At 37.0% G+C, this 12466-nt stretch overlaps 1 protein-coding gene across 2 annotated transcripts in view; it reads left to right on the forward strand.

Moving 5' to 3' along the window:
* The window catches only part of FGL1 (fibrinogen like 1), a 30874-nt gene extending 19235 nt beyond the window's left edge, over positions 1-11639 (forward strand). Inside the window, exons 10-11 of one of the 2 annotated variants that reach the window (XM_056330844.1) lie at positions 3798-6990; positions 11327-11639. In XM_056330844.1, coding sequence (XP_056186819.1) covers positions 3798-3957 — 160 coding nt within the window. In that variant the 3' untranslated portion in view covers positions 3958-6990; positions 11327-11639. Of the gene's footprint in view, positions 1-3797; positions 6991-11326 lie in introns of those variants that run through there. The other variant, XM_056330854.1, reaches the window with a different exon arrangement.
* Positions 11640-12466: the final 827 nt, after the last annotated feature.

Genomic DNA, 12466 nt, shown 5'->3' on the forward strand with positions numbered 1-12466 from the left:
TGCTGGTAAGGCTGAGACTCACTTTAGAAGGGACAGCACCTACCATACAGCTCAAGTTGGTTTGCAATAATGGTATTTGCTATAGGCTTTGGTCATCTTTGTTATCGAACAGTAAAGAGAAGATAATTCTGCCCCTTAAAGGTAACCAGTTTTTACACAAGTAGGTCATGTAGAGTTTGCAGATGTACTTCATCATACATATCCCTGAAGCATTCACTCTTGCATTTCTCCTGTGTTGCACGAGACCAGATGTGGCAGTGCTGCAGAATATCTGACAAGTTAAGCTAGCGCTGGGTTATTAAGCCTCATGTTTTTCACCTCAGTTCACAGCATCTCACTCTTGTTATTCCTTCTATATCAAGAAAGGAATGCATGTACTCAGTTTCTATCAGTGAGCATGGTTGGACTGAGAGGAAGATTTTTTTCAATAGGGTTCAGTGAAAGAATTTTAAAATCCTACTTACATACACATGACCAATTCAAAAAGAAAGGATAAAACTGGTAGTGTTAGCACTGTCTGTATAGGCAGCTATGTTCTTTCCCTTAATTAATTAGATAAATATAGCCATGAAGAGAAACTATGCAATTCAGCTGTGTAACAGAGAGGTTTAAAATACAACTCAGGGAAGCATACTACTCTCTCAATGTGAACTCAGTTCACTTGGCAAGAGCTGCCAGGCTGGATCAACTCCATTGTTTCTCTCTGTTGTGTCATCCTTTGTTTCTGGTTTTTAACTCCTCATTTTCCAAACTATTCCCATAAGTAGTCTGTGACCACCTTAGTTGATGTGATGTAGCTATTAACTCAAGATTTCACAATCAATTATTTATTTTAGTACGTTTTAATATATTTGCACGGATAGTGGGTCAGCAGAATGTTTGACATATGGAAAAAATCACATGCAGAGAAAAGTTTTTTTGCAGTTCTTATGAAAGCTAAGATATTAAAGGGAAAGGCAACTGTGTTGGAGATCCTTTTCCCATGAAATCAGAACTTTTATTGATTTAGAGGAATATCTAGACCTCAAATAGCATAAAACACTGATGTCATGCTGAGTTCATTACGAGTGATTCACCAATAACTTTTAGTCAACTGCATACATTTTTTGTCTTTTAAAAACTTTTTTTTTTTAAATATTGGATTGGTCTGGAAAAAAGAATGACTCCTTTGCAAAAGTAGCTGTATGGCAGAACTTGACAGTTATTAATACCTTGTAGTTGGTGCTACCTAACTACTAAAGATAGCTAACTCCTACCAGGCTAGTTCCTATTATTGCTGTGTAGCTCATGCTCCTAAAGAGACAGTCTATCTGGATAATGAAAAAGAGTAGTGTTATTCCACTGCCTTGCTACTGACTTTTTTATGTTAAGCCTAACATAAAACCACATACTACAAATTATTAGAAAATTTCAGTATCCTTGAATCCTACCCAAAAGAACAATACTGGCATAGAAAGGAAAGCACTCAGAACACGTATTTGTTATGCACAGATTAGCAAACACAGAAGGAATTAGTGCTCTTGGCTGGTTTGTATAGGAGCTCCCAGCTATGAAGGAAATTTTTATAGCCAGCTCTATGCTATCTGGACTAATGAAATACAGAAACACCCAGATAATATGAATACCAAAGAATGTGACACAAGTAAGGCCACATGGAAGTAGCCCAGGTCTACTTTAAAGTCACTGGTCTTGTTCTAGCTCAGCATTTGCTGTCCTGGACTTCTGCAGAAAAATGTCCTCTGTGCATTCTTTCATAAGCAAAGCTCTAGAAGAGATTTTCAGTTTGGATGCAAATCCGCAGAGCGGGGTTTACTCTAGTACTACACCCAGGTCATAATCTTTCCTGCATCCAGGGCATTGCAAAGATCAGTAGGACTGTAACGGTAAAAGACACACTAACGAGTCTGGTTGGCGTGAGCTTATTCCCTCCTCCTCCAGCACTCTTAGTTTTAGTTACACCATGCATGGATGACGACAGTGGATCTGCCAGGCATCAAGCTGGGGCCGCAGATCTCAGTAAGTCAGGCTTCCTGCCTCACTAATCATCCTGGAGACAGCACAGCTACATCCATGTGGGGCAGTACTGGAGTCGGTTAAATCCAGGCAGAGTTCAGTTTCGGGAAACCAACTCCATCTCTCCGCATCTGTCACATAGTTAATATATAATTCAGAGAAAATGTCCATGGATAATTGAGAGTTGACTATACTTTTGAAACTATTGCAGTGCAGTTTTTTACTTTAAAAATCAGCCTATCAGAAAGAAAGGAGAAACATAGGCTAACTGTAACGTGTTTATTGACTTGTGAATAATGAATGTTGCTTCAGAATATCATATCAATAATCACATGCCAGTTGTTTCTTTAGTATGTCCAGTTACTTCAGGCAGCATCCAGTCAGTTACAGAATACTGTGTATTTTTGCTATGAGTGCCTCCCAGCACTAATTAAGAGTTGTTACTGGCTCATGTTGCTGTTGACGAAATTATGTTTGCGAGCTTCCATCAAAGGACGTAAAAAAAGCAGTTCAGTTGGTCTAAATGCCTCAGCAATTATGATTCTTCCAATGAAATCTGTGTTTCAACTCAAATTAGACAGAGTGCCTGCTCCACACAGAATTCGTATGGCTGGACAGGTTATGTCAGCTCTGACACAAGTTTGTCGTTCTCAAAGTCACTTTTGATATCTGCAGTTTATAAGCTTTCAACCAACACATTGCCAAAATTGAACTTAAAAATTGTAAGCAATAAATAAGTGCATATATATATATATATGAGAATTTTCCTATGAGTAATTTATCACAGTTTTCATTTCGGTTCTCAAAAATTGTTTTTAATGAAGTGTAAGGACAGCCAAAGAGACTAAGATTTGCCAATAATAACACCTATAAGGTTCATTTGGACCGTCTTCTGTTTACATATTTTCTAAAGTCTGCTTTTGAAATTCATCATGGTGTTCAACCAGCTAGATAATAACAGCACTTTAAACAAAACACTGAATTGGCGCATAAACCAAGCCGATTCATAACGACATGCTGCAGAAGAAACAACCATTCTGGTCTCCATATAATCACATAAGGATCTAACCTTCTTTTGGTAGGAACCAAGTCAGCGTCAAGGTTGTGGTGGTACCTGTTCGAGCCTTCTGGGTTTTGCTAGGGTGTTTGTTTTAATCACTGTATTTAATAAACTGTAACAGTGTTTCTGCTTCAGTATGTTAAAGAACAAACAAAAAGTACTTTGAACAGTCACATAAAATACCAGTTCCAATGATCCAGTGAATTGGTATACATATGTTTAATTAGCTGTCAGATTTCACCTATTTGTAAATAGAAGTCCACAGCTGAATAGGCAAACTGGTGTTAGTATTCAGGTTTTGTCATATGACACACCCTGTGGGGTAACTGCAAAACTTAAGAGGGGCAACTCTGGAACAACAAAAAGCAGCACAGTGTTTGCTTCCCAGAGTTTTGCTTGGTGTATGCCCTGCTGCCACCCATGACCTGAACAACTCTAGAGTAATTCTCCACTGAAACAGATTAGCAGGCAGAACTCAGAGAGCTATTAATGTCAGAAAACATGTGGAAAGAACAAAAAGAACTTTTGTTTCAGAGAAGCTAAAAGCACTTGCACTTGCGCCCTAATTAAAAGGTTATTGTTTAGGTGCATTGAAGTCCACAAATGCAAATTTTTGCCGCTGTCAAACGGGGCTGTTAACGCGAAGTTTTTGACTCAAGCAGACACAACAAATGCTTGTAACTTTACGACAGGAGGCCTTATTTCTGTTTTCCTTTTCCACCAGGTGTCACTCTGCCAACTTGAACGGTTTGTACTATAGAGGCCCCTATACTGCAATGACGGACAATGGGATTGTTTGGTACACTTGGCACGGGTGGTGGTATTCTCTGAAATCCGTTGTCATGAAGGTCAGACCAGCAGATTTTGAACCTAATATTGTTTAAGTATTTTATTAAGACGATTTATCTTTTATCAAATCAATCCAAATTAAAACAGATGGGCAGATTTTTGCTTCTCATCTATGCTTATATACATTTGGAATAATTCCTCTGCAACCCGTAGTTTTATAAGATATAAATAAGAAAACAATCTGGCCTATGATTCTGTAGATATAAATCTAGCGCTAATGCGTGTACACAACTTTTTTACAAAGGCAGGCATTCACCTAGGAATAAGGACATCTTCATCAACATGGAGAATTTTTGGCTTCTGCAGTAACTACAAATCCTTTCACCTTTTAAAAAGACACTATTGTCACCGTGTTATCTCAAAAATGAAAATTAATTGTACTTATTACAACCAAAAGAACTATTTAAATACAAGAGTAAAGCTGGTTTTCCCAGTGGATGGAACATACCTTCTTTGGAATGGTTCAAGGCTTTAGAAGTGAGTTGCCTGTAAATTCCTCTGATTTATTTATTGCATGTATTGTGTACATAGCGTACATAAAAAGTATAAAGAATGAGGCAGGGAACTGAAGGAAGAGAATGGATGCTACCAGGCTAGAATCAATTGAATCCAGTACACAGAAATGGATTGTCTGTTGTTGCTGAAGCATTTCTAGGCTTCAGTCTGACATGTTTAGATGGTTAGTAATTATGCTTTTCTTCTTCTTCATAACCATCATGCCTGCCTTTTTTTTTTTTTTTTTTTTGCTAACATTTGGTAAAAAAACCTGGACTTTGACATATTGAAGTTTGGAGTTTACCAAAAGGCTAAATAACAAAAGCTGCAACTAATTTTAATGTGGCCTATGCTTTGAATATAATGCATGTGTAGAGGGAATTGTATTTTATGTGCAGATACAATCTGGCATTTTAGAGGTTCCTAGTGCTTACTCTATTAATCTTTACTTTCTTTATGTATTTGTTAGACTCCACAACTTGCTAATTTTGCATGTCCTGTTCAGTCATTTGAAAGTGGTTCAGCTTCTAAGCCTTTTATCTTCTTCTTTTCCTTTTTGCTTGTCTTGGCTCCCTGGGCTTTCCCCCTTATCAAGCTACATACTCACATTTTTCTTGTACAAAAAAAAATTGTAAGAGAGACTCTGCCTATCCCTGCCTTTTGTTCCTAGCACTACAATAGACTCTAGTAGCCACTAATAACAAAAATTGCTGATTAGTGCTTGCTGCCTCGGAGAAGATAGGAACACGCTCTAGAAAGCTATCTGATGAAATGTAATCCATTTCTGCTGAGCAGAATAAGCAAATGAACATTTTAAAAACCACATGGATCTGAGCCAAACTTCGGAACTTTTATTTCCCTGCTTCCCTAAAATAATTTTGCTTTTGTGGTTTTGCCAGTCTCCCTCCCTCTGTCCAAATAGAGTTTTTGAATGTGGCAGCCAGTTGCAGTCAAGCTTAACATAATTGAAACTAACTTCTGGCAATCTATCAGCCAGGTTATAACTACATCAATATGAATACAGGTCAGCTGAATGATAACTCCCTGCATGGCCATTTTTCCTTCCATTTTCAACCTCCTAAACCAAAAGTTTGGCAAGAATCCTTGAAAGAATTGCATGAAATAAGGGAGGGAAGAGGTGCAGAACAGCTTGGGGGGGGGGGGGGCGCGGCGGGGGGGGCAGGAAAGTGGTTCATATGAAATGATCTCTCTCAATGAGATAAATCAGATTACACCTAAACAAAACAAGGGAATTAGAGTAGAGAAAAAATGGGGCTCAGGCAGCTAACAAGACCATTATCATGTAAAAATGGTGCTGATAAAAATATACAGTATAGAGGTTTTGAGGTCTGTGCTTTTTGTGGTAATAGGTATCCTAGATAATCCCATCTTTTTCTTGATGTATCAATAGATACTGTGCTAGAGATTTCTAGCCTTCAGCAGGTCCCTCTACCTCTGCACAAAAGGACCAATGGATAGCTCTACAACTGCTTATTTGGAACCTTGTTTAATCAGTTAAACCAAACTAAATTCTGTATCTGACAGGAAGGCGTAACAGCCTATGTATGTGTGTGTATGTATATACATATGTACTTATTTACATATATATTTTGAGCACTCAACATGAAAACAGAACATCTATATATATTTTTATCCAATTTTATTACAGAATTTAAAATGGGTTCCTGTGTAACTCTATAAGCAGGTTTGTAGATATGGGTCATTAATAATATGATGGAAGTTTTGGAGTAGTTAAAAAAGATGTTTTAAGCACAATATTTCCCATAATGATTTGAAAATTCTTTTGCTACTCTAAGAGGAGAAGGCTTTAATCATTTGCAAAAACATGGATGATATTTTGTAGAAATTGTAAAAGCACCCTTAGTTTTTCACAGGAAAATGGAAAGATTAGCTCATGTATTCGGAGAGTATCAAGACAGGTCATATTCCACATAATTTAAGTAAAAAACATGGAGGATTTAGGTAGAGCAAAGCTGCATCTCTAGCCCACACAAAAAAACTCCTAACATGTACAGATTGTGCTCATAAAATCTGCAGTAATTTTTTTGTTTGCTGCAGCATAAATCTGTGCTTTTTACTTACAAGAACACTAATGAAATCTTTCATCTGAGTTAGGTTGCTTTTGTCATACTCTGATGTAACTTTTTACTCTCTCTGTTGGAAGTCATAAAATGAAAGAGGATCAAATCTTTCTTTGTACCTCTTAGAATGCATTTATATGTTTACTGGACTGAATGCTCTTCAGAACAAGGACTTCAATATCCTAGCTGTCTGAAAAGCATCTAGCATACCACTAGCAATATGCAAATACAGTATTTAATCCCACCATCTTTCTATGGCCTTTCTTTGTTTAATAAATCTTTCTGGCCACATGAAAAACACGTGAAAATGTTGTAATTCAAAATGGTTGTCAAATAATTGTTGTCAAATAAATAAATCCTTTATTTTCAACAGGCGAACATAAATAGCTACTAGACAAGAGAGTACAGCTTGGAAGAGAATTCTTTTCTCTGCCTGACTTGCCTGTTTGTATTAATTTATTTCCTCAATAGGTATGAACATGTTCTAAGGTAGTCTTTATTCTTACAAGAGACCAGAACAAAGGCCAGTTTATTTGTTCAGGCACTAGACAGAACAACATAGTAACTCAAAAATAGTTGAAAATTAATACATATCATTTGATACAAATCATATAACCCAACAGAAGAAGAACAAGAATCAAGGAAAGAACAAGGAAAATGTTCTACCAGTCATGATTTAATAAAGAACATTATGATAGCTACCAGCAAAGCGTAATCAAAAATGCATCTTTTTGTAATATTTGTTCAAGGGAAACACCTTCATATTTTCAGTTGTCTATTTTGTTTTCTTCCATTTGCTAAACATATTGGAGATGAACAGAATGGAAACCACAAGCTCAAGTGTATTAAATGGGCAGTAAAAGAGCTACATTTGTTTTCCCTAGAATGTCTAGTATGTGTTGACAGAGCTGAGGTATTGCAATCCAGCCTACCACTTTCCAGTGGACTTCTTCAGCTTTACTGCCTAGACAGAGCGCACCTCTCCCCACCACTCCCAAAACTGTTACTCCTGACACCAGTTCTTGAACCCCTTTTGTAAATACATTTTGTTCTGTCAAAGCTACTTCCCCTTTCTTTTGCAAAATGATATACCCACACAGGGAAACTGAACAACACCTTGCTAGGCCTGTGAATGTTCCTATCATTTACTCCTCATTATCTCAAAAAGAATGAAAGAGCAGCTTTTTCTTCAATAGTGGGTTCTCTTTGGCGATTGTGAAAGAGAAAAAGTACCCAGGGAAGCATTCTATACCTAAATTTTCAAAAATTTCCACTTATTTCTGTCTTTATAAAGTGTCTATTAAGAGCTCCTCTTAGAAATAAAAAAATGGAGGTATTCAAAACCAGAAAGTACTGTGAAATGAATATGAGACTATGTTGGCTGTTTTCCCAGAGTATGTCTGAAAATTGGGAAAACAGCAAGGTTTCAAGCATTCCACCAAAATCCATATGGAATGCATGCTCAGAGAGAAAAGTTACCATTTTCTGTTAAAGCGCTTGTTCAAAGAGAACGTAAAACTTTACAGTGATAGGGGCTCTTTGATGCTTAATTAGTTTTTTATTGAATACACAGTGTTCATCCAAAAATCACCTTTTCCAAGTACCTGAGGGCATCTTAACCTTTGTTTAGTGCAGGATGAAATCCAGCTTGTCATTGCTACATCTTCAGTTAACTAAGACAGTTCCTCTTAATCTTACCATAATGCATCAGAAACATAATGTTGATATCCAAACATTGATTAAACAACCCTGGGGCCAAATGCATATGTTTGCTTGCAGAAGAACCAAAATATGACCTTTGCAAAAAAACCCACTGTAGCTCACTTGTTTCCATCCTTCCTCAGCAACTCGTAAATACTTGTGTATACGTTTCTTTTACCTGTCTCCTATAGCTTCTTTCCTTTCTTCTTTTCTTCCCTTTTTAATGACAGTCAGATCTTTAATCTTGCCTGTTAGTTGTGGTTTGCACACCTGTGAACACCTGGTTTAAGGAACCTGCATAGCTCTGAGGTTCTGCAGAAGCTGAGCAAAGGCTCAGAGCAACTAAATGGTATACTTAAGGCACCTAAAAGGCAATTGGGTCTCTAAATCTATTGTAAGAATCAGCATCCAACCTAGTTTATAAACAGATAGGATTGAATTATCTAATGAACATATCACTCATTGTTGTGGGCAGGATGATAAGCAGATTCCTCTGAAAAGTATATGGTTCTCTCAAATCATTACCTGAATTTCAGTGCATCCAGTTTTGTTATCCTTGAAAAAGTTCCCAAGTAATTTTCAATCCGTGGTCTCTCATGTAATTGCAATACGATATTGTCACAGGAACCACTGGGCTGGCACTGACCGCAACATGATAGTTCATATTAAATTAGCTAAACACAGACAAGTGACTTATGAGCAGAAAGGCTTTTATGTTAGTGATATCCTGCACTAGATGGTGCTCTGCACATGTATTTTCTTAGGTAATGCCACATTTGTAAACTAGTACAACTGTTTCTCCTGATTAAGTTAATTATTAAATTATAGAAAACGAGTAAAAAATGTTAAAGTGAATTTAGTCCTTAACTCACTTTTGAAATCATACATGAGTTCCTAAGGTTACCTAAAACCTATGAAAACTCACAGCATCTAATTAGCTTGAGGTATGGCACATTCAGGCAGTTAAACTGTCTAAAAAGCCTGGCGTTACAACAGTAGCTCATATCTTCTGCTGATCAGTAAACAGAAACAAAACTGTGCAAGTTCCAAACGCTATCTGAACTAAGATATCTGCACTGTTGTGTTCCTGCTATGATTCCTCTACTTCTCACCCCGGATGGGATCTTTCTACTTTTCACATCTCAAGTACCCTGAAATTCAAGGGAACTTTACTGGACTGAGGCCCATCTTTGTGTCATAACACAAATAATAAAGCATTTTAATGTTTCTCATGATCAAGAAACTGAGATTTCGTGAATGCTTGTGGCACCCACTAAATGACATAAATGCTTGTGCCATAGCGAATTTATGGCAGGGAGAGCAAGAAATCCATCTCCTGCCAAGATGCCATACACCCATCTGGGAAAAACACCCTCTCTGAAATCAGTTGGTTCTTCCTGTGGTACTCAGCAAATGTAAAATTCATGCTGCATGTAATTGCCAGAAAGTCTTACAAGTCTCACTCTATAGGCTAATATCTAAGTTTGAATTACTGATGCTTGCAAGACGTACAAACATTTTATCTTGTGATAAAGGGGATTTTAATGATTGTAGCGCACCTCCTTTTTCTTATTTTCTAATAACTTTGAATCACTCATTTTAAATATCCCAGGGAAATTTTTTAAATAAGGCTAATTCAAATTGTTCCAGTCCTCTGTCACAGAATGCTTCTTACCTCTGTTACGCAGCATGCTTAATTAAAGATCTCAGCACAGTTCTCATCTATTCCTTTTATTGATTCTACCTAACAAGGGGCTTAAGAGCTTCTCCATTGATTTCACTACCCCTCTGACTTAGTACAGAAAAAAAGAAAACAGAGAAGTCACACCCGTCTGGAATAACACAAGTCGCTCAACCTAAAATTCCTAAGCAAAAAGTTGTAGAGTATTGAAGGAAGGGAAGGGCTTCCTTTTTGTATTTACACAACTTGGGAAGAAAAGTCATTAGTAAAACAACTTAAAAAAAAAGTAATTAATGTTTACAATCCATGACAATAACTTCAAATTCCAGTTGATAGTTCTCTTTCAGTCCTCAACATTAAACTAAACCACTTGAGCCTCTAAACCTGGCATAAAGTTTCATGTATAAGACGTTAACTGGACACTTTCCCAGCTATGTATTTCTCAACTTCTTTTTTTTTTTCTTTGTCTCCCCAAAAGAACGAACAAATTTAATTAAAATCAACTGAGTCCAGTGAAGTTACACTGGGGATGAATTAGGCATACCACCTGCTCCTCAAGCAGATAATTTATATTGTATCCTAAAGAAAACACAGTTTTAACAACAAATTATATTATTTTCTCATTAATCAGCCATATTAATTATATAGCATTCTATAGGGCATGTAGCCCTGTAAGTCTGTCTGTGCTATGTAATTCATCATATACTAGTGATCATCAACCTTCTCCTGTGTTACCAGAACAAATACCTGCACTTACGTCCAGCACAAGCTGAGAAGAGCTAGAAAGCAAGGAAGAGATTGCCCATGACGTCTCACTTGTTGATGCATGTGGTAACAGGCTATACATTCTCTATATAGGTCTCACAATGTGTCTGTCTTTTCTACACTAATTAACTGTCAAAACCAAAATTCGAGAGAAATTGAGGCATCCTGCAGCTTTTCAAATCACATCACTAAAGATGAGGAATGAGCATCAGGCTGTGCAAAGTGGCAAGAGTTCCTGACAGAAGTAATAGGGCTATCAAATTCACTTTTGAGGTCTTCTGGTGTATCGCAAAGTGACTGTAGGGAAAATAGAGACTTCATTAGAGAACAGCACTACCATAATGATTTCAGCAGGTGAAATATAATTTATATGGAAATATACCTTTGTTTCTTACTTGATGGGCGACCTCTTCATCTAAGACAGCTTTAAAAAAATACTCAACTTTGTATCCTAGACTTTGCTCATGGGAAGATCTTACCAGCAAGTACAAAAGACTGCCTGTTTCACAAAGACACATGCCGCATTATGGCTCTTTATATTATCAGCGAGGATACAGATATTTTTGAATAACTCAGTGGAAGTTGATGTCTGGCAGCTGCCTTGTGCCTTGTCTCTGTTATTCACCTTTTTTTTTTTGGTTTTTTTTTTTTCACCTACAGTATCTCCTTTCAGTTGAATAGTGCTGGAACCAAAAATGTAAAATGAGACTTGAGAGAAGTCAGCTGCTAATAAAAGGTTCCACTGTCCTTTCTTACTGACCCACTAATTTAAATGCAAGCAACTCTGATGTGATACCAGAGCAAGCTTTCATTGGGGTGTATTTATGCTTACTCATTAAAAACAAAGAAGTTTCAGCAGACTGCTTCTTGGAAATGTGACATAAATCTTCAGCTACAAATGCATTTCATAGATTATTTTAAGCAAAGCCTATATTATTCTCTGAAATAAAAAAAAGTACTGCACTACTGTTCATTTCACTGCCTATTTTACCATCAAGGAGTCCAATCATAGAGGGAAGAAAACAAGTGACCAAAATTAAAATCCCTTTTCGGGGACATAAGATTTTGAAAGGCAGGGGAAATCTGGAACCCTTCTGATTCATGGATCTCATTTTCCTAATATAAAGAAGATTAAAACCCAAATGTATGCATTTTCAGTTTAAGAAGTGAAACCTAGAATATGTAGATATGAGTGAGAATGAACATTTTTCCCCGGCACCTCTGATTTTCTCTGTATCATGTGGCAAGTCACTGAACTCTTTGATACTCTCCTCATGTATGACAGAAATATGATTTGACTGTTTACAGAGCACTTTGAAACCTCCTCAGGAAACATGTAATTCAAGGATTATGTTTTATTTTATTCTATTACTAGCCTAGGCTACTAGTTCTGTCTGATCCCTGTCTATAATCAGGAATCTTCAATTTTTTCACTTGGATAAAACCTTACTAGCAGCAGTTCCTAAACTATATACAACATAAGAAGAGACGTTAAGGCTTTTGTGCACTATCTGCGTACTGGTTTATGGTAGCAAATGGCTCTGTTTCAGAAGCATTTTGCACAGTTAGTAGTTCAATCCCTGGGAGGGGTGTACTGCACAAGTATTTTAGGTTATATTTAAAATGCCCAGAGTTCTCCCTGAAAGATTACCTTTGCTAGCTTACATGCAAGCTGTGTATTTAAAGGAAAGAAGTGCTGACTATAGCAGAAGACTCCACTATACTTACCTCTTATTGTCTCCAGTTTCTAGACTGGCATGATTAATTAAGGAAGTCTGGAGCTTAAACTTCCACAGAGAC

Source organism: Falco biarmicus, chromosome 1 (genome assembly GCF_023638135.1).
Source record: "Falco biarmicus isolate bFalBia1 chromosome 1, bFalBia1.pri, whole genome shotgun sequence".
In the NCBI taxonomy this organism is placed as follows: Eukaryota; Metazoa; Chordata; class Aves; order Falconiformes; family Falconidae; genus Falco; species Falco biarmicus.